Source organism: Vicugna pacos, chromosome 15 (assembly GCF_048564905.1).
Source record: "Vicugna pacos chromosome 15, VicPac4, whole genome shotgun sequence".
Classification (NCBI taxonomy): Eukaryota; Metazoa; Chordata; class Mammalia; order Artiodactyla; family Camelidae; genus Vicugna; species Vicugna pacos.
Window position 1 is genome coordinate 27,626,087 of NC_133001.1, and position 25,314 is coordinate 27,651,400.

Here is a 25,314-nt window from a genome sequence, read left to right on the forward strand (position 1 = left end):
AGATATAGCTATTTGGGTATGAATGTGTCTGAATGGCCCTGTCCAAGTAACTGATTGTTTTTTGTTGCCAAGTAATATGTCCCACAGGCCTCCCTGAGTTGTCTTCCCCACCTCTTCCCTGCCTCTCCCCCACCTCGGTCCCTACCCCTGACTTCCTCAGCATCCCTCAGCCCTTGCTTGTCCCTCAGACCTCAGAGGATATTGGGTGAGGGTCAGGGAGGGAAGAAAGCATTTGCACATTGCTTTTGAAAAACTACAGTGTTTTTCAAAAGCAAAAAGTTTAATGTGTGTGTGCGTGTTGCTGTGTTGGTTTCAGGTGGCATTAAAATGCCCCCACATGGCCCTCTTCCAGAGCGCTGAAGCTTGGGGATTTCCCTGGGAGGTGTCCCTGCAGAGGGTGGGACTCCCTGGCCGCAGTCTTAGCTCAGGCTGGGCCACAGGTTGGCTGGAAGTCAGAGTTCTCGGCCCCTGTGCCCTGCTGGCTCCCTTTTTGACAGTGAGAGGGGTGCTAGGAAACCTGTAGGACACAGAGCAGGGCTGTGCGTGCAGGGGGCAGGCCACCCTCGGGGCTCAGGCGGGTCCTCGGCTAGCCCAGCCAATCCCGGCGGTGGCCACAGGCCCCGAGGGGGAGCGCTTAGTGAGCTCCTGCAGGCTTTGGACCCAGGCCCCTTGAGCTCCAGCTCTGTCACTTACTGCCTGCGTGACCTTGGACCGGCTCCTCAACCACACTGAAGTGCACGTCCTCATTCACAAAAGGGGATAATGACACCTCTCCCTTGAGTTTGCCTTGAAGGTTAAATGCAATACATCGGTCCGCTGTTCTGCCCTTCAGTTCCCACAACTGCCCCAGCCTGCGCTATCTGCACACGTACCCTGGTTTCCTCCCTCACCCCTGCCCTGACAGGACTGGCCTGAGAACATAGCAGAGTAGTAACAGTCTTATTTCCAAAAGGACTGTCTCTAGAACTGCGGTTGTTGCCTGGAGATAGGGATGGAAGAAGGGATTGTAAAGGGCACGAGGAAACTTTTGGGGCGATGGAAACCTTCACTGTCTTGATTGTGATGGTCTTGTAGGTGTGTGTCAAAAGCGGTTTAAATATGCGCAGTTCGTTGTGCTTCACTTACATGACAAAGCCTTCGGGGAGATGACTAAGAAGGTATTTCAGATGAGCACAAGGATGAGAATATGCCTTAATGCTACATTCACAATGCATTAAACTACGACAGAACGTTGGGGAAAAAAAGCTTTGTCCGAGGTCATTTCAAGAGACCGTCACAGTTTATCTGTGTGCTGAACTCATAAACATTGCAAGGACTGTATTTATGGTCATATTCCTCATGCCTGGCTCTGAGTGTAGTGTCTAGTAGGTTTGGAAAAAGATTGATGACTGACTGAATGAATGAGTGGCTGTGGAAACTAAGATTCAGTTAAGAGGAGTGACTGGATGTGCCACCAGCTCTTCTATATCAAGCCTCCTTTGAAGCAGGAGAACATTGTCAACAGTTCCTTCCCCTGTCCCCACGTCCAGTCTGCCCAGGATGCTGTGCAGGACCTTTGGTGATCACCTCCCCTCTCCCCCAGAAAACCTGCTTTTCCAGTACGCATTTCCTGGGGCCTTAGCGGCTGTCGGACAGCCTCCCCTGCACACAGGTGGAAGGGTGCCTCCTAGGTGGTGCATCTTCTGTTCTGGAGGAATGCGGACCACGGGCGTCTCAGCCCCTCTCATCTGCATGATGAGGAACAGGACCCGATGGCCCCTGAAACCCTGCCCTTCGGTGGCGTCCTCTGGTGCTCACTCCTGGACGCCATTGTTAGGCCAGGACCATGTTCATTTGGATTGAGTTTACATTCTAACATGGTACAAAATTCAAAAGGTTACAGTAGGTAACGCTCCTCCCACCCTTACGGTCCTGTCTCGGGGAGCCCAGCCCCAAGGTGACCACTGCCGCTGTCCTTCACCTGTCCTTCAAGGGATACTCCAACATGCGTAAACCTAGAATGAGGCTTGAGGACGGGGGCCAGGTTGGGTCGACACTCATTTGTTTTTAACACTGAAATGCTTTTATCTAAATGCCCCATAATTTATTCACACATTCTGACAGTGAGGCTTAAAAATAATACCACAATGATCATCCTTGTCTACGTATCTTTGTGCACATGTGGAAGTGTAACTGTAAAAGTCCTAGAAGTAGAGTTGCTGCTTCAAAAGATGATTACGGCATTTCACGGGGTAGACATATGACCAAATTTCCTTTCAAAGATGTTTACAGCATATACTTCCCCTCGTGACACATGGTGCCTGCCCATCTCCCCACTGACTTGCATCAGTCATATTTACCAAAGTGTTTTTCCAGTTAATGAAATTTTACTGAGGTAGAAAATTAATGTAGAAAAGCACACAAATCATAACTGTACAGTTAGGTTAGCTTTCCCAAAGTGAAACCTCCGAGGTCAGAAATAGAACATTAACAGTATCCCAGAAGCCCCACTCCTGTGCTTTTTTTTTTTTGTCTTTTCACTATTCACTGTTTTGTTCAAAGGTGATCATTATCTGACTTTTAACACCATGGGTTCGTTTTGCCCATATGGAACTTTTGCATAGAATTATAGTTGGTAATCTATTGCCTCTGGCTTCTAACACTCAGCATTGATGAAATTCATCCACGCTCTTGCGTGTGGCAGCTTATTTCATTGCTGCAGCGTATTCCATTTTATAAATGTACCATAACTTATTTGTCCAGTCTTCTGGTGACAGACATTTGGGTTATTTTTAGTCTCAGGCCATTGGGAATCATGCTGCTGAATGTACTTCCTTCTGCCCGTCCTGCAGGACAAATGAACTCAGTTCTTCTGGGTGTTTCTATGAGTAGACTAGTCGGGTGAGAGAAGATGCTTTATGTCCAGCTCCCCTAAGCGGCTGTACCAGTTTACACCTCCACCAGTGCTGTATGAGAGCCCCAGCTGCTTCACGTCCTCTCCGGGGCTTGGTATTGATAGCTGTTTTTAACATTGGCCTTTCTGGTGGGTGTCTAAGTGGTTTCTCATTGTGGTTTTAATTTCATTCTCCTGATGCCTGCTGAGTTTGGGCTCCATTTTGTTTTCATTGGCCATGAAAACTTTTGTGAAGTGTCTATCCAAGTCTTTTGTTCATTTTCCTAGTGCTTTCAAAATTGATTTGAGGAGTTCTTTATATATCCCAGACGTGAGTTTTTTGATCAGAAGTAAATATTGCAGATGTGGTCTCCCATTCTGTGGATTGCCTTTTCATGTCCAAGAAGTCTTGCCTACTTTGAGGTTATGAAGATATTCTTCTGTATTACCTTCTGGAAACTGTATCTTTCACATTTAGATCTCTATTCTACCTGGACATTCTATTTTTTTAATTAAAAATTTTTTATTGAAATATAGTCGATTTACAATGTTGTGTTAGTTTCTAGTGTACAGCATAGTGATTCGGTTATACATGCTCCTTTTCATATTTTTCACTATAGACTATTATAAGATATTGAATATAGTGCTATAGAGTAGGACCTTTTTGTTTATCTGTTTTTATATATAGTAGTTAGTATCCACCTGGAAATTTTAAATTTGGTGTGAAGTAGCAGCTAAGAATATAATTTTTCCCCCATATGGATATCTCATTGACTTGGTACATTTTTTGAAACGACTGTCCTTTTCTCATCGCTGTGGAGTGCTCCCTTCATCATGGAGTGCGTGTCCATCTATGAGTCGGTCAGTTTCTGGACTGTCTTTTCTATTTTATTGATCTGTTTGTCTTTCCTTATACAACACCACACTGTCATCATTTTTGTGACTTTAAAATAAGTTTTGATATCCAGTAGTATAAATCGTCCAACTTTATTCCTCAGTTTTGTTTTGGATGCTCTTGGTCTTAGCATTTCCACCTAAATTTCAAAATGTTTTTCAGACTACACACACACATTTATACATAAACTAAATTCTGTGTTCTGATTGGGACTGTATTTAATTCATAGCTAAATATGAGACAAAGTGAAATCTTAGATATATTTACCTTTCCAATCCAAGAATGTGAGATAGCCCTTAATTTATTTTAGTATTTTATTTTTCTCAATATTTTTTAAGTGTTATATTTAGTACTTGTGTACATCTTTTAGATCCATTCTCAGATATTTTGTTTTATTGATTTAGTATGTGTCATTTAAAATGTAACTCTTCGGTTATTTGTTGATAAATAAAAATAGTTGATTTTTATATATTGTCTTTGAATTTGGTAATCTTGCTAAATTTGCTAAAAACGTAATGATTTATCTTAAGATTCATTTGCATTTGTATGTACATAATCAGGCAGACAGTAAATAATGGCAGGATTTGGGTTTTTTTCTTTCTAATCCTCATACTTTTTATTGACTTGTTTATTGTACTGGGTAGGTCCTCTGGTGTCATGTTGAATAGAAGTGATGGGCAGTTGGCATCTTTATCTTGTTTCTCTCAGGAGGAAAGCTTTTACTGTTAGTGTTGATTGCATAATTGTGAATGATGTTTGTTGTAAGTTTTTAATTAAAACCCTTTATCACACTGAGGAAGTTACTCTCTATTCCTTGTGTGCTAAGGGTTCTTTTTTTTCCTTAATAATGCATTTCAAATTTTATCAGCTATCTTTCTGAATCTATTGAGTTTTTTCTTCAGTTAGCATATTAAATTACATTGATCAATAATTCAGTGTTAAATTAGCTTTGTCTTCCTATAAGAAACCCAGCTTGCTCACAATGCATCTTCCTTCCGTATATGGCCGGGTTTGATTGGGTTATATTCTGTTGAAGGTATTTGAACTGATCTTTGTGAAAGAGACTGGCATCCTGCAAGTTTTCTTTCTTGTTAAATGTTTGTCAGGCTTTGATATCAAGGGTATGTTGTCCTCATAAAGGAGTTTAAAGTGTTTCCTCTGTTCGCTAAACGTGTTTGAGAAAGAGCGATCTTTCTCAAATATCTGGGGGGATTGAATGGTGAAGCCATCTGGAACTGAAGTTTTCTTCGTGGGAAAGTTTTATTTAAGGATTCAGTTTCCTTTAATAAGTATGGAACTTTTCATATTTTCTATTCCTTCTTGTGTCAGTAATTTTGAAAGAAGCTAATCTATTTCATCTAGTTTAATGACAAAGTTTTTTCTAATATTCTTTTATAATGTTTAATTTTATTTTCTGATATCAGAGTTAATATCTACTATCCCATTTTCCTGATACATCTTGCTAGATGTTTATAAATCTTATTAATCTTTTCAAAGATTAATAAAACGTTTGCTCTGTTGATTTTCTCTATTTTACATTTGTTTTCTCTTTCTTTCTTTCATGCTTATTATTTCCTTATTTCTTTTTTCTTTTAGGTTTAATTTGCTGTTTGTTTTCTAAATTCTTAACGCAAATACTTAAATCATTAGTTTTCATCGCTTCTTTTCTAATATAATCATTTAAGGCTGTACATTTCCCTTTCATCATGACTTTAACTGAATCTCAGAAGCTTTGATATATTACTTTAATTAATACTTTGAATATGTTCTAATTTCCAATGTGATTTTTTTTTGACCCATGGGTAATTCAGAAGCATACTGTTTAAAATTCAACATGTGATTATTAAACTTGCGCTTGGTTACTGATTTCTAGTTTAATTTCTCTGTGGTCAGGAATATACTCTGAGTCATTTTAAAACTTTGAAATGTGTTAAGGCTTGTTTAGCACTAATTCTGTGACCTCTAGCACCTGGCCAATTTTAGTAAATTCCCAGTTGTTGGGCACAGGGTTCTGCATATGTCGATTAGGTCTTATTTCTTAACTGTATACTCCAATCTTTTATATTCTTATATACTTTATTTTTTATTGAGCTATAATTTACATGCCATAATATTTACCATTTTAAAGTGTACAATTCAGTGGTTTTCAGTATATTAACAAAATTGTGCAACCATCACCACTATGTAATTTCAGAACATTTCATCACCCTAAAAAGAAACTTTCCCCATTCCCCCAGCCCTTGGCAACCACTAATTTACTTTCTGTATCTCCATAGACATTCTAGTCATTTCATATAAGTGGGATCATAGAATACGTGGTATTTTGGGTCTGGCACCTTTTGCTCACCATGGTGTTTTCACGCTGTAGCATATTATCAGTACTTCATGCCTGTATATGGCTGAAACATAGTGCATTATATAGATATACCACATCTTGTTTATACATTCATCAGCTGATGGGCATTTGGGTTGTTTCCACTTTTTGGCTTTTATGAATAATGCTGCTGTAAACATTTGTGTATAAGTTTTTGTGTGAACATATGTTTTCAGTTCTCTTGGATATATACCTAAGAGTGGAATTGCAGGGTCATATAATAATTCTATATTTTGAGGAACTTCCAGATTGTTTTGCAAAGAGCTGTAAAATTTTACATTCCCACCAGAAATGTATGAAGGGGACAACTCCTCCACATCTTCACCATCACTTATTATTCTGTCTTTTAGATTTTAGCCGTCCTAGTGGTGTGTAAAGTGGCCTCTCATTGTGGTTTTGACTTGCATTTCCCTAATGACTAGAGACCTTGAGCATCTTTTTATACATTTATAGACCACGTGTATATCTTCTTTGGAGTAATGGCTAAAATCTTCTGCTCATTTTTAATTGAGTTATTTTTTTAATTGTTGAATTGTAAATATCCTTTATATATGCTCAGATTAGTCCCTTATCAAATATATAATTTGCAAGTATTTTCTCCCATTTTGTGGGTCATCTTTTCACTTCCTTGACCCTTTTTTACTTTTTTCCTGTTCGTTATATCGGTCATTGAGAGAGGTGTGTTAAAATTTCCATTATGATATGTTTTTCTACTTTTTCTTGTAGTGGTATCCATTTCTGAGGCTTAGTAGGTGCATACAAATGTAGAAGTATCTTTCTGTTGCATTGACACTTTTATTATTATGAAATGTCCCTCTCTATTTTAGTAATGCTTCTTCCTTAAAGTCTTCCTAGCTGATATTGGTATGGTACACCAGCTTTTTTTGTTTAGTGTTTGTCCTTTTTTTTTGTCCTTTTACATCCTCCTATCTGTATTCTTTTTTAGAAGTCACATTCCTCTAAGCAGGTGATATTTATTTTTAAAATCCAGTCTGATGTTTTTAATTGAAATACTTAATCTATTTATATTTTATGTAATTACTGATATATTTAGATTGAAATCTAGCATCTTATTTGTTTTCTATCAGTCCCACTTATCCTGTGTTCACTTTTTTGTCCTTGTTTTGGTCTTCTTTTGGAATAATCACATTTTTTAAAACGATTCCATTTCCCTGCTCTATCAACCTGTGAGTTACACAATGTTTTATAGTTCTAGTGATTGCCCTCATAATTAAAACATGCATCCTTGATTTATTAAAGTCTAATATAAATTAGTACATTTACCACTCCCTCCTAGACAATGTAGAGACTAAAAATCATTTAACTCCATTTACCCCTTCCGCTTTTTCTACTATTGCTTTCCTGTACATTCATTCCACATTTACTTAAAACCCCACAATATATTATCATTGTTATTATTTAACAGTCAGTATTCACTTAGATTTACTCATTTATCTTTTTCTTTGCTTTTCGCTTCCTCCTGCATTTCTTTTTTTTTTTCCTGGCATCATTTTTTTTCTACTAAATAAATTTTTAAAAATTGTTTTAGGCTTACAGAAAAATTGCAGTGGTAGTACATAGGATTACCATTTACCCTGTAGCCACTTTCCCCTATTATTAACATCTTACATTAGTATTATGTATTTCTTACAATTAATGAATTAATACTGATGCATCAGTATTAACTATAAAGTACATACTTTATTCAAATTCCCTTAGTTTTTACCTAATGGGCTTCTTTTCCATCCAAGAAACCACATTGTATTTAATTGTCTCATCTCCTTAGGCTCCTCTGGGCTGTGACAGTGTCTGAAGTTTACTTGTGTTTGATGACCTTGCCAGTTTTGAGCAATAGTGGTGAGGTATTTTGTAGACTGTCCTTCAGTTGGTATTTGTCTGATGTTTTTATGTGATTAGACTGGTGTTACAGGTTCTTGAGAAGAACCACAGAGGTAAAGTGTTATTTTTATGCTGTCATGTCGAGGGCACCTACAATTAACAAGCCCCTCAAAATCTGGCTCTGCCCCCAAGGCAGGTAACTATTCCTGCTGATCATTCCAAGAAGTGAGCACATGTCCCTGAGACAGGATGAGAAAGGAGTTGTTGCCTGGATGTTTCCTCAAGGAGGCGCAAGGTGTGAGCTTCCTTTAAAGACATGCCTTTTCTTTACAACATAGTCCTGAGATGTAAGCCAGCTATTTCGTCTGGGGCTCATCCAGAGAAACCACAACTGTTCTGACACTGGGGGAAAAACTGGCTGTGCTGGGTGGAGAGACAGGGTGCTGGTTTCCACCACAGACACACCTTCCGTAGGGGTTCTTAAGGGTAATTTTGACACAGGTGGGTTTTGCTTTACTCACTGACTTCAGATGTGGCTCTACAGTATCTCCCAAAGAGTAGCAGTAATTCTTAGAGACCATGCACTATAAATCCATATTAAGGAAAAATACTTTCAAGTTTTAAATTGACATAATTTGCACTTTTGCCCAGACAGGAGATAACACTCAAGGGGCAAGGTCGGTGTCCCTCTGCCCATCCTGGGTTCCGTGGGGCCGTCTGTGCCTGACGGTCAGCCTTTATCTACACAAAGGCCTGAACAAAGATGTGAAAGTGTAGTTTGTCTTTGCCAGATACCCTTCAATGGCATTATCCTCCACATGGCTTTCTTGGGTGATAGGAGTAAAGATACTCTTTCCTGTTACGCTGAGCAAGCAAACACCGACATACCAGGGGAGGAGTGAGGTTTGCCCTTGAGTTTACTTACATTGAGCTGAGCTCTGTTTTCTCAACCTCCAGGCCTAGTTCTATCCTGTGGGCCACCCAGAAAAACTCTACACACTGTGCTTCTCCAGATACTTGAAGGTGGCTTTCGAGCTCCCCCAGATATTATTTCCTCCAGGACAAAGTGTCTCAGCCTCTCCAGTCAGTTGCGCTGTGGCTACGAGTCCCATCACCATGTTAGTCATGCTGTTTTGTACAAATTCCTGTTTAACTGTATCTCTTTCAGAGAACAGTGCCCAGAGTGGGCAGAACATGTTGGGGTTGCTGCCTAGCCCATGGTATTGTAGAACTGTCAAGTCCAAGGGCCTCAGCACAAGCCAGCAAGGTTGGTGCCTGCCCTCTGGGTCCCCAGAATGTGGGGTAGTGGGAGTACCCCACCCTCACAGCAGAGGCTGCCTGGGCAGCACAGCGGCTGCTCCACATTGTCAGCAGCAGAGGGAACAGACGCACATGCCCTGGGTTTCCCACACCCGTCGGGCCAACCTGCCCCAGTCTGAGTCACGTCTCTCATCCAGATTTGAATCTTTAGTTGGAGCCCTGCCTTGGCCTTTAAGCAAGGCCCCCAGAACAATGTCAGTGTTCATGCCCAGCTGCCCTCGCCTCAGCCAGGCTAATGAGGACGAGAAAACATCCCTTTGTTTCAGACCAGTGGGTCCTCCAACCACACTTTCTTCCTTTGTTCCTGCCGGTGCACAGGGTTTAAAACCAAGATCCCAAATGGCTCCCCCTGGCCACCCTCCCACCTGCCCCAGGAAGCTACAAGCCCACCTACGGTCAGTGAGTGCACTCAGACGACAGTGCCCAGGTGCTGCAGGATATGAGGAAGGCCTAGAAAGTTCCATGGACATGGCGGAGAAGCTGTTGTGCCTCCCTGCCATGCCATGGCCTCCTGTCCCCAGCTTTCTGACTTGAACCTCTAAGAGACCCTCAGGGTGATAGACCACCTTTCGCTCTCTTCTCCTCAGTCACCAGTGGCAGACCAAGGCTTCCAGGCCATCTGTCACTGCCAGGCCCTTGTCCCTGGACAGTCCTGCACATCTATCATTCTCTCCCATCTCCCACCCTCCGATCCCTCCATGCAGCCTCTGGAACTCTGACGCCAGCCACTTCCTAGGTACCTGTCTCTTCTCTGAACGTGCCTTCACCTTCCCCTTTAACTGGAGTCGGGCTCTCTCCTACCAGCCCTGCCCGCACAGCCCGCAGGAGGAGGCTGGTTTCTCGCTCCTACAGGCAGGTATCAGGCAGGGCCTGGAGGTGGCGGGGCTCCTCCTAGCTTCACGATTCTGCTTCCAAACCGCTTCCCCTCCCTTTTCCTTCCCACTCATGTCTCTGGACTCTTGCTTCTCGTAACGCTGTCCACCTCGGCCTCTGGTCACTCCTCCTGAGGTGATTTCAGCTCCCCGCTCATGTCTCTCCTTCATTTCTACGCTCTGTGTCACTGTCACACCCACCACGTCAACCCTGACAACACCCTGACTCCCTATTTCCTCAGACCTTCTCTGTGTTATTTTAGCTTCCTCAGAAATTGCAATTTTTGCTTTTATTTTTAAAAGTTTTAAATTTACATGCAGTGAAATTCTTTAAATTTACATCCAGTGAAAGTCTGGTGTTCGGTTCTGTGATTTTTGCACATGCAGAGAGTTTGGAAACCACCACCAGACAGGACACAGAACAATTCCAGTACTCCCAGGGCGCCCCCAGGCTTTGTATTCAAACTTCCCCCACCTCGACCCCCTGCTGGCAACCAATAATCTGTTCTCTGCTCCATGCTTTTTGCCTTTTCCAGAATGTCACATACATGGAATTACTTAGAATGAACCTTTTGATACTGGCTTCTTTCACTCAACACAGTACCTTTTGCAGTTCATCCATGTTGCTACCATGTGTCACTTTTGATTGCTGAGTTGTCCTCCGTTGTATGGATGAATTATAGTTTTTTTTTTAAATCCATACCTCTGCTGAAGGATATTTGGATTGTTCCCAGTTCTTGGTGATTACAAATAATGCTGCTATAAACATTTGTAGGCAGATTTTGTGTGAACTTAAATGTTTTACATCTTTAAGATAAATATCTAGGCGCGGTATTGTTGGGTCATACGTAAGTTTATATGACATCTCTGTTTTAAGTTTCCTCTCCTCCCCATGACTGTCTGCTTGGTTCTCTTTCTCTGTTCCTCACTCTGACACCTCTTTGACATCATTCAGATCTCTAATTCACTGAGCCTGCCTTTTTACATTGGCCATCAGCCTCTTCATCTTTTTTCTTTCTTTCTCACACGACTTGGTTTTCATGGTCCATCATAATAGGGATTCCCTCAGAAACATGCCTAACTCTCTCTAACATACCATCCCAGCTGAACCCCCCAACCTGGGAAACTGTCACCCATTCTGCCTTCATTAAGCAGAAAAATATGTTTGGAGAAAAACATACAACTGTGCCAATGGGTCAGTTTATGACCAAAATCTCATTTGAGCATCCAGTAACAAACATCAGTCTGACCTCCTAAAATAACACTTCTCCTTCCTCAAAACTCTGACAGCCTCTCCCTTTCTCTCAGCTGATGGTCTTGCCTCTAATGTCACTGAGAAAAATAGAAACCATTAGATTAGAGGTTGTTCATTATCCTCCCACGACCAGTTGCACCTGGAAGACTGCATCTTTACTCCAGTGTCTGCCCCCCTCCTATAAAGCGATGGACTTTCCATGCTTTTATCCAGGGCCAAGCCCTTCATGGTGTGCTGGACCTCATTCGTGCTCATCCCACCTTCTGAATGACATTTTCCTCCGATAATCCCTTCTCTTTCCTGCCGTCATCAATTTCTCCCTCTGCCATCACCATACAAACATTCCCTAATACAGCTCATCTCCAAAAATAATTTTCCCTAAACAATCAGTAATTTACAGTGGAGAAACCTGATAGAGCTTACCTCCACCAAATAATTAAGATGAACATCAACAGCCATAAGTCACATGGATAGTATGTACCCTCAATGTGAAGGGATGGCAGTGACATTTGACCTCTGTGGTCTTCCTCCCCAAAACCCATAGTCTCTGTCTAACCATGAGAAAAACGTCAGACAAATCCAAACTGATGGATGCTGTTCTATAAGAATATCTGACCAACATTCCTCAAAACTGTCAAGGTTGTCAACGGTGTGGAAAGTCTGAATAACTATTATAATGGACCATGAAAACTCTGACCATCTAGGGTACCTAACGATATATGACAATTCAACATAATGTGGTATCTTGGATGGGATCCTGGAACAGAAAAAAAATTAGGTAAAAACTAAAGTCTGACTAAATTACAGATGTTAGATAATAAAAACATACCAGTATTGGTTCCTTAGTTATGACATAGGTACCAAAGTGAAGTCAGCTATAGAGGAAACTGGGTGCAGAAAGTCTCTATAATATTCTTGAAACTTTTCTGTAAATCTAAAATTATTCTAAAAAAATTCATTAATTTTTTTTTAAACTTCCCTAACCCCTTCCTCCAGCTCCATTCCATTCCTCTGCTTCCCTTCGTAGGGAAAGTTCTTTTTTTTTTTTGTATATATACTTTATTGAAGTATAGTCAGTTTACAATGTTGTCAATTTCTGGCATATAGCACAGTGTTTCAGTCATACATGAACATACATATATTCCATTTTCGTATTCTTTTTCACCATAAGTTACTACAAGATGTCAACTATAGTTCCCTGTGCTAATAGAGCATGAACTTGTTGTTTATCCCTTCTATACATATTAGTTAGTATCTGCAAATCTCTAACTCCCAATTTATCCCCTCCTATCCCCATGCCCGTAATCGCAAGTTTGTTTTCTATGTCTGAGAGTCTTTTTCTGTTTTGCAAATAAGTTCATTTGTCTTTTTTTTTTTTAAGATTCTCCATATAAGTGATATCATAAGGTTTTTTTTTTTCTCTTTCTGGCTTATTTCACTTAGAATGACAGTCTCGAGGTCCATCCATGTTGCTTCAAATGGCATTATTATTTTTTATGGCTGAGTAGTATTTCATTGTATAAATATATCACAACTTTATCCAGTCATCAGTCGATGGACATTCAGGTTGTTTTCATGTCTTGGCTGTTGTAAACAGTGCTACTATGAACATTAAGGTTCTGGCGTCTTTTTGAATTAAGATTCCCTCCGGGTATATGCCCAGGAGTGGGACTGCTGAATCACGTGGTAAGTCTATTTTTAGTCTTTAAAGGAATTTCTGTACTGTTTTCCATAAGGGCTGCACCAAACTACGTTCCTACCAGCAGTGTAGGAGGCTCCATAGGGAAAGTTCTTGAACGAGTTGTGTGTTGCTGTGGTCTCCATGCTTTTGCCCCTGCCAGCTCATTCCTCCATCCACTCCCTTCAAGCTCCTGTCCTTAGCTCTCCACCAAAATTGCTCTTGTCAAGGTCAATGATGATCTCCATGTTGCTAAACCCCAGAGCCAATTTTTCCTCCTTATTTTACCTGGGCTTTTCAGTCTAGTATTCCTGCTTCCTGAAACACCCTCTGGTCTCAGCTTTCGGGATACTTTTCGGGAAATCCTGGGTTTTTCCTACTGATTGCTGCTCCCACTCAGCCTCTTTGCTAGCTCCTCTCTCTGACGTCTACCAGCACTGGCTCTGGGCTCTATCTCAGGGCTCTACTGTTTTGCTCTTATCTCATAGGTATATTTCATCCAGTCTCATGGGGTTAATTAAGTAGAGTTTACCTACTCCAGCCTCAACCCTCCGACGTAGGGACTGTTACCACGCTCCCTTCACGGGAAAGCGGGCAGCCTGTCCAGCATGAAGGGGCTGCCCCACGATTACACAGCCAGAAGCAGCAGTGCCAGGATTTGAACCCAGGTCTGTCTGACTCCAGGCCTGTGCTGTAAGGGGCCAAGCTGCTCCCCTGCCCTCTCCCTCCACTCCAGCTCCCTGTCCTGTGCTGCTCATTCTGGCTTCATGCCTTTGTCCCCCTCATCCATGTCTCCTAGAATGACCTCCCCCAACTGCCCTCTGCAATCCTCTCCTCTCCCAGGTCTGGGTGGGTGGGTGTGGGGGGATTCTCCACTCCTGAGGCTCAGGCTGATCTGTCCTGGCCTTCTCTGGACAGCCACAGGACCTGCAGTCTGCCCTAGAGTAACTGAGGGCCTATTTGCATCTATAAGGTTCAGGCTTTCTGAACCCAAGATGGGGGTCCTTGGCCAAGTACAAGCACACCCTGGGGGACATTGGAGCACGATATCTGAGACAGGGAGTGGCTGGGAAGACATGGGCCAGGGCCTCTGTCATCACACACCAGCCCATACGCGGCTCTGAGTTATCCGGGATGGCTTCAATTTTGTTTCCTCTACTAGCTGGTAAACTCTTAGAGAGAGACCATGACTTCACCGAGGAAGTATTGCTAAAAGAAAGAAAAAGAGCGAGAGAAAGTGTGTGTGTATGAGAAAGAGAGGGGTATGGAGGTAGAGGAGAACTTCAAAACCCTTTTCTCCTGGGGCCCAGGAGGCCAAGAAAACGTCAGTCTAGGAGGGAAGGAGTTGGTGTGGTTTCCTCAAGGTCACAGAGAGGCCAAGCAGTTCCCACAGGAGCCACTGAGTTCAAAGGGATAGTTTGAAGAACTGGGTGATGTGATCATGATCGTTTTAGGAGAACTGAAAGTGCCCTGAGGGAGGAGCCCTGTGCGCGGCGGGGGCGGCCTGGGCACGGCCAAGCGAGTGAGAGCTGACGTCACGGGCAAAGGACCCCCTGGGCTGGGACACGGCCCCTTTCACGTCTGGCGAGTTTGGCCTCGGTGCCAGTGACGCTGGCCTGGGTTCTGTCCCCAGCCCTGCCTCTCACTCATGGTGCGACTGCCGGCAAGTCCACTTTGTCTCCCTGGGCCTCAGTCTCCTCTTCTCTAAAATGAAGATGTTGAGAAAAATAAATGATGGGGTTGGGCTACGTCCTTTCTAGGCTCATTTCAGCACCCCAAGTCGGTCTGGGAAAATGCACTGTCTTATTGGGGCCACCCCTGCCTCAAGAAAGAGCGAGCAGGGTAAACTGGTCACTCTTAGGTGGCCTTCTGATAAAAGTTCCTTTTCACAAAAAGCAAAGGATGGATAGGGGCCCAGGAGAGCAGGGCTGTGGATAGTTGAATCTTTTGTGTTGTGAAGGAAATAGGCTGGCATTGTATCTCCAGTAAAACCCCCAGTTCATCCCCCAACTCCAATTTGAAATGTGCGTCAGAGACCATGCTTTGGGAGAGGGTACATTTTGCTCTGCATGGATCAGACGGAGCCAGGGCCGGCCCTTCTCCACCAGCTGGGGCTTCTTCCCTCCTCAGCTCCGGGTCTGAGAGTCCCCACCCCCACAAAGAGAGTCTCCTCATCTGGAGGCTGCCAACCCAGGTAAGCGCTGGGAAGGTGCCACACCCACTCCTGGGGGTCTGCCCGCCTGGAGGGGGACACATCTAGAGTCAGGAGGAACTCCAGTGGCTGGATTACTGTTTATTTCTATACAGGGGCCCTATCTCTGCCCCTGCATACCTGGCCATATGGGCACAGACCTACTCCTAAGCCACGTGCATTTTGAAAAGTGAAATATGAAATTAGGAGCATTTACTCAGAGCCTTCACTGGATCACTCGAGACAAAACATAAAGGCAGCAGGGATGGCTTGTGTGGGGCCCATGTCTTGCACTTGAGTGCTCTGGAGAAGCTGAGTTCCTCTAATTCATCAGGGACAATGGCCTTGGTGTGCTGCCCTCCAGTTTGTTGGGCTTGGACGCAAGAGGAGCTGGGACCACCCTGCACCCCCAAGGGCTGGAGGACACAGTCACAGCCTTTGAGTGGTTAAGGCACCCTGTAGACCCACAGGGCGCTGAAGTCGCTGGGGGATCAGGAGAGCGTCCACCCACATCTGAGACCTGAACTTACCAATGCTCTGAGGCAGCTCTGCTCCTGAAGGATGGGCTGGGACGTGTTGTTCACGGAAGAGCTTCAGGAAAAAACAGGTGACGTTTTCAGGACGCCCAAGATGGCGGGCAGAGCCCAGAAAATCCAACCTGAAGGTCCAGTCACCACGTTTGGGAAGAAAAGAGATGGGAAGAGATGGCAAAGAACCAGAAGGCGGTCTAAAGGCTACAGTAATAAAGACAGGAATGAAAACAGCCCTACCGCACAGTCCACCTCCCAGCAGGCACCGTCCGTGTGAGAGGAGGCAGCACAGCCCAGGCTGGGGTTACGTTTCTTTCCTCCGTTAGCAGGCTGTGGCTTCCCTGAGCCCCTTGGCATGCTCCTCTGTGCAATGGGTGCTCCTGGGACTGCTCGGCTGAGGACCGACGGAGCTAACAAGGTAACATGTGGGCCCACCCTCTGGGGACTGAACTGTCAGGGGAACCAAGTGCGTGATGCTGGGACGCTGGTCCTAGGACTGACAGCTGTGAGCGGAGGCTGCTGCTGGGTCCCTCCCCAGCCCCCCGGATCCCCCCATGCACACAGCGCCTGCTCACAAGCAGGCATGATTTGGAACAGTAGAATCTGAACTAGGAACCCATCATGCCCATGTCTGGTGCGGGTTATCGCCGTGCTCTGTCTCTGTCCGGGGTTATCTCTGCCCGTCCCGTGCACATTCTACCCAGGAAGGGCCCGCGTGAGCCCCGCCACCTCCACCCTGAAGTCCCCTCGGAGCCCCAGGGCCCAGGCTGCCCCTTTCCCTCAGAACCTTCATCCCGAAGTGCACAGTGCGAGCACACAGAGCTAGCACAGCTCTCAAACCATTTCCCGCAGTTTTCTGAAGGCGGGGACCATGACGTCTTTCCTTGGGTCCCCTGCAGAATTCAGAGAAAGGGCCCTGGGGCAGGCAGCAGAATGCATGCAGAAATATGGCTGATGCAACGTGGCTTCCCAGTCCCTGTGGCCAAGTATTACTATTCATCTTTTCTTCCTTCATCCCGCTTCCTGTCAGCTGGTCTCAGTTGCCTCACAAAGACCAGTGTTTGTTTTCTGTAAACTATTTAATAAGTACTTCGCTTTACATGGGTGTAGCCCATGATAAACCCACAGGAAACAAAAGCCACCAGCAGTGGTAGGATCAGAATACTTTAATAAGATATCAGTGTCAAAATACATTTCCTTATAAAGTTAAGCTCCTGTATAGCAATAATGTTGTCAGTAGGAATTTTGACAATATAATAATATTCATGAAATCATTACATTGATAAAGTTAATATGAAGCTTGGAATATTCTTCAGAGTGTTTTAGTAAAACTGCAGGGGAAAAATGCCCTTAATGCTGAGGCAAACACACACAGGAAATCAAACACCAGCGCTTATGTGTCAGTAACCCTTCAAGTTCTGCCGCTGTGCGTGGGGCAGAGCCGTGGTGCTGAAGTATGATTTGGACAACACAGTGACGAGGTAAACTTCTCCTGTATAGCTTAGATTTCTTTTGAAATTTAAATTTTGGTTTTGGCAGTAAGTTTATCCAGGCTTACTGTGTTTTTGTTTTGTGTGTTTCTAGAAACTTCTGCATTGTACCCATGGCAGAGGAGTTGCACACAGTTGGCATTTCAAAAGCAAACGGTACGTCCCTCTTACCGTGAGTTACAAGGTGCTCTGAGAACACTGTTTTCAGTGCCTCCTACTTATACTTATGTTCGGGTGACAGACAGACCTCCAGGGAGGGCCCCTGGCATGATTTGGAGGTCTGCCTGCTGCTGCTCCCTGCACCTTGGCCTCGCAGGGCGATCTGCTGGTCGGTCAGGACCAGCGGCCCCCATTCTGCACCCTCTTTCAGTCCTGCCCCACGCACTCCCAGGTGGCGAGCTGGGAGGATGTGGGCTGGATCACTGCACCATTTCTGAATGCTCACCACCTTTCATGAATTCCCACCTACCCCGTCGCGTGGTAGTTCTGGAAATACCCAAGTATGCCATGTGAAAGACCATTAGAGTCACATAGCTCAGTGCACCTGAAGGGCTAGCAACACAGCTTTAAGAAAAGTTAAAGCACTTCCCCTCCCTTAGATTTGCACCCCCCACCCCCGACCCCATGACGTGCCATCAGACCCTCTTGGCAGTAATAATAATACATACATACACAATACATACAGAACGCGAGGAGAAGCCAGCTCGATGCTCCCGCTGAGTGATTCCACTGTTTGGATTGTTTGTCACGCCTGTGGCACATCCCAAAAGCAAAGAGCCAACAGAGAGAGACCTTGTGCAGGGTTAGTGCAGGCCCGTGGGAGTACTGTACAGTTCTGCAGTGTCAGCGACACCAGCACAAAGAGGAGGAACAGCTTTAAAAAGCTCTTAAAGTGATTTTGTGAGGCAGGATCCCATTTCCGTTTCTAAGTTTTTAGATATTACAGAGTACCCATATATATGATAAACACTTAACCCAGATATAAATCTTTTTTTTAAATTCAGTTATGTTTTTGAATAATTATAATTAAAAAAAAATCCACTGAATGGGGGGGAAAACACCAAACAGTTTAGGAAAAGCCATACTGTGCAACTTTCACAGATAACCATATACAATGGAGTTCACCCTTCACATTGCTTGTTTCCCCCAAAAGTCATATCAAAATTAGAGCAAAGAGTGGCTTCAAAAAAAAAAAAAGACTGAAATTTACAGTATGATTAGTTTTAAATGAGGAAGGTGAAGGGCTGAGAGAGAGGCCACAAACCAAGCTTGGAAGCAAGGTTATTTTCTCTTTGGCAACAACAGCAAAATCTTTTTAGTTCAATGAAGCCAAAGCTTTCCCTACAGGAGAACAAACATACACCAAACCTGTTAGTATGACTGTTGTGTGTGAGAGAGAAAAAGAGACCTGTGAATAATATAAATTAGAAGGAACTGAAGTTGGGGAAAGAAAAATCTTATACAATTTAAGAACATTTCCATTGACAGAGCAAAACGTAGCAGGTAAAACAACTGTGTGTTTTAAAAATATGGATAATACAGTGAGCATCTTCAGAAAAAAGCCACTACCTGGTGACCTAAGCAAGTCTGCCAGGTAAGTGTATCTTGTAAAAAGTATGTTGATGTTAGAAATACCTAGTTGCAAAGGATGGATGCAGACTGTGAAGCTGGTGGGACGGCGTGGGAAGGAAGGGTGCCTGCGGGTGGGAGGCCCTGGCTCAGGTGGCCTGGTCCAGGGCTCTGAGGAGGTCCCCTCCTTGTAGGAGCGTGGAGCTTCCTGGGACAGGAACATTCACCTCACAGTCATATCTGGTCAGTTCGGGCAGCAGGTAGGGCTCAAACGAGGGTCCTAGCAGCCGGCTTGCCATGCCTGAAAGAAGAGGTGGGACTATGTTTTAAAAGCCCTAAATCAGACATTCAGAAGGGGGTCTAGTCCCTAAGAGGTTGGCAGGGACGAGACAGGTGCTGGTGGAGAGCAAGTCGCATTTCCAGTTTGGAGGACTCAGGGGCACAGGTGGGGCAGCCTTCACCTCACTCTTTCTTCAATGTTGTCTTTCCCAAGTGACCTACTCTGTGCTCGGGGCGAGGGCCCAGCAGACGGCGTGCCTGCCTCTGGAGTGTCTCACCAGGTGAGGGGGCTGAGACCCCACAGAGAGGGGACGTGGTGCGCGGTGCAGGCAGAGCAGGGGAGGGTTCGGGGGGCAGAAGGAGCCGCCATGAAGGGTTCCCGGGCCGTGAGGTGGAGGCACGAGCCGGCGCCTGGGCAAGGCTGGGCTGGACAGAGAGAGGTCTGCACCAGCAGGTCTCTGCACACATGCACACGCATCCACGCGCACTCAGACCACACACACGTGTGAACAAGTACACGCAGCCACATACACGTGTGTGCACACAGGCCTTCAAGGGCCTGACTTCCAGTTGCAGGATCCCCACCCTCCTGGAACCCCTCTCATGCTGGGGAAGGGAACCCCCTCAGGAGAATGAAGATGAGGGGAAATTCCCTGCACCCAAACCTGGCCTCCAGGGACAAGGCGGCCCCAGTGCCTGGGGCCAGCCCAGCCTGGAAGCTTCAGCTGGGCTTGTAACAGGAGGTGCCTGCTTGCCCTTCCCTTGGCTTATTTGCAGCACCTCATCCCTGGGGCGCTCTCCTCAGTCCCCCTCCCAGCTGCTGCCTACAGTCCATGCCTTCCTCCCTAACTCGACCTCGCTCCCTTGTGGACCACACGTGTCTCACACTTCCCTGCAGCCCTCACACTAGCAATGGATGCTCACTCACCATCCCTTTCTAATCCCCCCTTGTTTACTCACTGTCAGAAATGACCTGAGTTGAATATGAATTTCCCCTGAAAATACAGATCCCCATTCAAGGAAACTTGTGGGTTCAGAGAATGGATAATCATGCTGGCAACCACTTGACGAACATACACATGAACCCTACACTCTGCACGCAAGCCTCTTATTTAAACGTGCAACTCACACCATTCTCCAGCTGGTCACAAGCATGGCTAGAATTTAAGCCCAGGGCTGTCCTGTGACTCTAAAGCCTGGGCTTTTTTTTTTTTTAACTTTTTTTATTGACTCATAATCATTTTACAATGTATCAAATTCCAGTGTAGAGCACAATTTTTCAGCCATACATATATTCAGTGTCACATTTTTTTCTCTGTGAGCTACCATAAGATCTTGTGTATATTTCCCTGTGCTGTACAGTATAATCTTGTTTATCTATTCTACAATTCTGAAATCCCATCTATCCCTTCCCACCCTCTGCCCCCTTGGCAACCACAAGTGTGTATTCTATGTCTATGAGTCTGTTTCTATTTTGCATTTATGCTTTCTTTCTTTGTTTTTGTTTTTTGGTTTTTTTTTAGATTCCATATGTAAGCGATCTCATATGGTATTTTTCTTTCTCTTTCTGGCTTACTTCACTTAGAATGACATTCTCCAGGAGCATCCATGTTGCTGCAAATGGCGTTATCTTGTCGGTTTTTATGGCTGAGTAGTATTCCATTGTATAAATATGCCACATCTTTATCCAGTCATCTGTTGATGGACATTTAGGCTGTTTCCATGACTTGGCTATTGTAAATAGTGCTGCTATGAACATTGGGGTGCAGGTGTCATCCTGAAGTAGGGTTCCTTCTGGATACAAGCCCAGGAGTGGGATTCCTGGGTCATATTTCCTAGTCTTTTGAGGAATCTCCACACTGTTTTCCACAGTGGCTGCACCAAACTGCATTCCCACCAGCTGTACAGGAGGGTTCCCCTTTCTCCACAGCCTCTCCAGCATTTGACATTTGTGGACTTTTGAATGATGGCCATTCTGACTGGTGTGAGGTGATACCTCATTGTAGTTTTGATTTGCATTTCTCTGATAATTAGTGATATTGAGCATTTTTTCATGTGCTTTTTGATCATTTGTATGTCTTCCTTGGAGAATTGCTTGTTTAGGTCTTTTGCCCATTTTTTGATTGGGTTGTTTTTTTCTTATGAAGTCGTATGAGCTGTAAAGCCTGGACTTTGAGGCAAATTGCTGTTTAGTGCCTCAAACTCTATTGCTGAGGAAATCATCCTCTTTCAGGGCAGGGGTCTGGGATGTTTCACCCAAACCACGAATTATGTTTAAATGCTAAATAGCAACCTGTTCATTACAACACCTGTGTTTCACCAGATTCTAACAGACTCCGGAAGCCCTGGATAGAAGTCAGGAATCAGGGGGCTAGTCCTCTCAGAACTCTCCAGGCCAACCTCCCAGGAGGACGTCCTCTCTGCACTTCCTCAGCTCGGCACCTGGCAGGTCAGTGCATCAGGCATTGTGATCACATGAAGAACTGAGTAAAAGACGTCAGCTCAGGGACCATCAGGGTGGAAGAGCCCTGGACGTCACCCGGTCATTGGCGGGTTCCTTCTAAAGCCCTGTGCCATGTGACCTTCCAGCCCCTGCTACAGAACATCTGGAAAAGGAGGGCTCGTCCCTCTTAAGACAGCTGCCTTTCACGCAGCAAGTTTATCCTGGCACTGAGCCGAGACCTGCCACCTTGTGACGTCCATCTCCTGGCCCCCCTCCCCCACACCAACCCCCAGTTCCTGAGTGCACCCACCTGACACCTTGTGAGCTGCTGCTGGGCTGTAGTCCTGGTACTGGGGGGCGTAACAGTGCGGGGAGAACCCACTCTTGGCGTTCTCCCCAGGGCGCACGACAGACGTTGGCTGTGGTGGCGGTAAGTGTCTCAGAGGCTGGTCCAAGCCCCTCATGGGACTTTGGATGAACTCATCTGAAAGGCCAATGTCAGGGAGTGAGGGGAGAGCAGCCCCCTTCACACATGGTGCTCAGGGCCACCAGAACTAGAGCCCGAGACTTCTGAGCCAGAGTAGAAAGGGGAAGCTGGGTGTGGGGAAGGCGGGGCAGAGACACCACCTGTTCCAATAAGGCTCGGAAGGGCAGGTGAGGCAGGGAGTGAGGAACCAGGATGGGCCCCGGCATCCCAGACCTGCCACTCACCGTTAGGGACGCTTGCACTCAGCAGCTTGTCCGGCATCAAAGGGCAGTTCCCACTGCCCCTGAGACTCTTCATCCTTTTCCACAGCAAATGTGAGGGGCTGCTGCCCGGCGGGTCCCCCTGGGTGTGGGAAGCACGTGTTGAGGGGGAGGCTGGAGCACGAGTCCTCACGCTGTGTAGGGCAGGGGTGGACACAGAGCAGCCCCTCCCTCCTGCCCCAGGGCCCCCTGCCCCTCCCCTCCCTCCTGCCCCAGGGCCCATGGAGGGAACCCATGCAGCGCTGTCCCGAGCTGGAGCACCTCTCTCCCATCCTGGAAGGCTTGCTCCTCATACTCCAGCTGTCGCTTCAGCTTCAGCTTGTTGGAGAGGGCGACCATGGCCGGGCTCATCACGTCTGGGCCCTGCGGCCCAAAGCCCTTTGCAGACCTGCCAAGCCTGAGAGAGAGCAGACGTGAGGGAGCCTGGAGCCCCACACCCAGGGCGCCCCCGAGGGCCCTTCCAGAACAAACACTTATGACAGTGGTGGCTCTAAGACCCCAAGGGCAGAGTCAGAGGAGGGGTGGTGGGCTTGAGGCCCTGAGCTGTGGTGCTGCCTCTTCCTCATGATGGTTCAAGTCACCCTCACCTCCCACCTACCCAGCTGTATGTACCCAGGCAGCCTGCAGTCCTAGCCTCTTTTGAGGCTGTCCAGCTGGGTTTCAGCAGTCTTGCAGCAAGTTTCTTCTGCCCCATCTCCCCTGGAATGCCCCCCACTGAGGAGCAGGGGGCTGCTCCGTAAAAGGCAAGGGCCCCAGAGAAGCATAACTAATAGGCCCTGGGACCTGGAAGTCCCATACCAACCATATGACAGCCCAGAAAGCTCCCAGCAGTTAGAACGGGGCTTACTGGGGGAGACTGGGAGGAGCTGGGAGAAGGCAGGATGGGGATGGCGGTGCTGGGCACGGGGCAGCTGAAGGTGGGGGAAGGCATGGGCACCTTTTCACTGTTCTCAACCAGGGTTCCCTGAGAGAACCGTCACTCCATTTTTTTTGTGTCCTACAGCTCAGGTAATGAATCCTGGATGAGAAAGGTGCTCTGAGGGGGGGTCAGGAGAGAGGGGCATTGGTGTTCAAGGCCTGAAGAAGCCAATTCTCTCCTTTTCCCTATCCTCAGTCCCCTCTTGGTCCCCTCCAGCCCTGATAAACTGTCCCAATTGAGCCCTCACACATCTTAGGGCGGTTCCCCCACAGCCCCAGCTCTGGGAGTTCAGAGAAGGGCTCGAAGTAGCAGACCTCTGATGAGGCGGGGCCCTGACCTCCCTGCAGTGGGCACCTGTTTGCCCCTCCCTGTTGAGCACAGCCTTTGCTAAAGCAGCCAAGCGTGTCTGCCACTCACTTCTTCTTGAACATGGAGATATGGGGCGCAGTGATGGGGGGCATCAATGGCGATGCCCCCAGGGGCTCGGCATGCTGGTCTTCAACAGGCCACTTCGTGGGCCCAAAATGTAACGGTGGATCAGGGGGCCACTGAGTGTTGGATCTGCCTCCCATGGAGGAGAGAGGGGTGCAGGTCTGGCCACAGCAGGGCGGCAGGGACCCCTTGCTCCCACCGTCAAAGAAGATGAAGGACACGGGCCGCTGTGCAGGCTCTGGCTTCTTGCTTTCCACCTGCTGCAGGTACTTGTCCAGGAGGAAGGGGCTGGGAGATGCCGTGGGGGCCAGTGGCTGAAAGATGTTTGTCATTGCACTGAAGCAGTGCTGCGGGGTGGACTGGGGGTTCTCCGGCAGGAGACTCTCCTCTGGGCAGATGGGACTGAGCTGGAAGTCCTCCCCGTCCATGGGGATGTAGGGGGCCAGTGTCTCTAGGTCCAGCTCATTGAAGTCCGTCTGAGGAGACACACAGCACAGGCAAGGCACTCAAGTAATTGGAGCTGCTTCAGGGGTACTGTTCCACCTTAGCCCCCATTCCTCCCAGCCCCTGCCAGAGCCATTCCTCCCTCTACAGCCTGGCAGTGCTGCTGCCTTTACTGGTTCCCTGAAGCCCAGCAGCAGACACCTCAGACGCGTTCCGGCGTGCGCCACCAGCCTGCCGGTGGCTTTCCTCCCTTCCTCAGCCTGTGCCCGAATCTCCATGCTCCCTTCGGTCATCTTGTCACCACCACCCCAGCCCAGCCCTCTCTCCCTGTCCAAACCTCACCTTTGCTCCCACAGCCTGGGCAAGCCTACCTCTTCCAGCAAGCCGTCCCTGCCTACTCTGGCCCCTGGGGAGCCAAGGGCAGCTTTGTCCTCCTCTCCAGCACACAGCAGGTGCCTGGGGTGGACCTGTGGACTGCTTCTAGAGTAACCATGGCCCCAGTGGTAGAGGGCCCTTAGGTTCCCAGTATCGCGATGGGCACCACGGGAAATACACACAAGCAGACACAGAACGTTTCAACCCTCCCTGGGGGGATGCAGCTTATCGTGGGTTCAAGTTACGATCAAGCGCTACGTAATGGATCTTGTAGTTCAGAGAAGAGAGTTGAGACAGGGAGTTTTGCACAATAATGATCAAACTGAGAGGCAAGGTGGAAATCTGGATGAATAACCCACATAAAGACAAATGGGGATTAATGATTTTCCTCTGGGCTTTCTGAAACACATACCCGTCCACCCACCCTTAGCCCTCTTTACATAGTTTTTGCAAGAACATTTGGCTTCATGTTAGAAATGTGTTTCTGAAAAATTATGTGTAGACAAAAAATTTGTCAATCAGATGTCATTTTGAAGTACATTTAAAAGTTATTTCAGAGAAGCCTAAGATAGATATGTTTGTAAAGGGAGTAACTGTTCCTTACGCTTACAGAAGTCTTACACAGTTGGGGTATGCTCCTTAAAAAAAGGCTCAGGTGTGGTTTTTGTGCACTAGGGGATCCGCGTTAGTAGGACGAGACTAATTTGAGAGGTAGGAGCAGAAGAGCTGGACTTGGTGTGGGTGAAGCAGGTGCTCACAGGCTCCTACTGCCTGCGCCCTTACCTGGCTA

The 25,314-nt window shown here is 46.4% G+C and overlaps 1 protein-coding gene across 1 annotated transcript in view; it reads right to left on the minus strand.

The window, feature by feature from the left end:
• Nucleotides 1-16,977: 16,977 nt before the first annotated feature.
• EPAS1 (endothelial PAS domain protein 1) overlaps nt 16,978-25,314 on the minus strand; it is an 83,861-nt gene continuing 75,524 nt past the window's right edge. Inside the window, exons 12-16 of the mRNA XM_031672613.2 lie at nt 23,691-24,181; nt 22,616-22,751; nt 22,319-22,436; nt 21,918-22,091; nt 16,978-19,186 (exon numbers count right to left, since the gene is read on the minus strand). Coding sequence (XP_031528473.1) covers nt 19,035-19,186; nt 21,918-22,091; nt 22,319-22,436; nt 22,616-22,751; nt 23,691-24,181 — 1,071 coding nt within the window. The 3' untranslated portion in view covers nt 16,978-19,034. The remainder of the gene's footprint in view (nt 19,187-21,917; nt 22,092-22,318; nt 22,437-22,615; nt 22,752-23,690; nt 24,182-25,314) is intronic.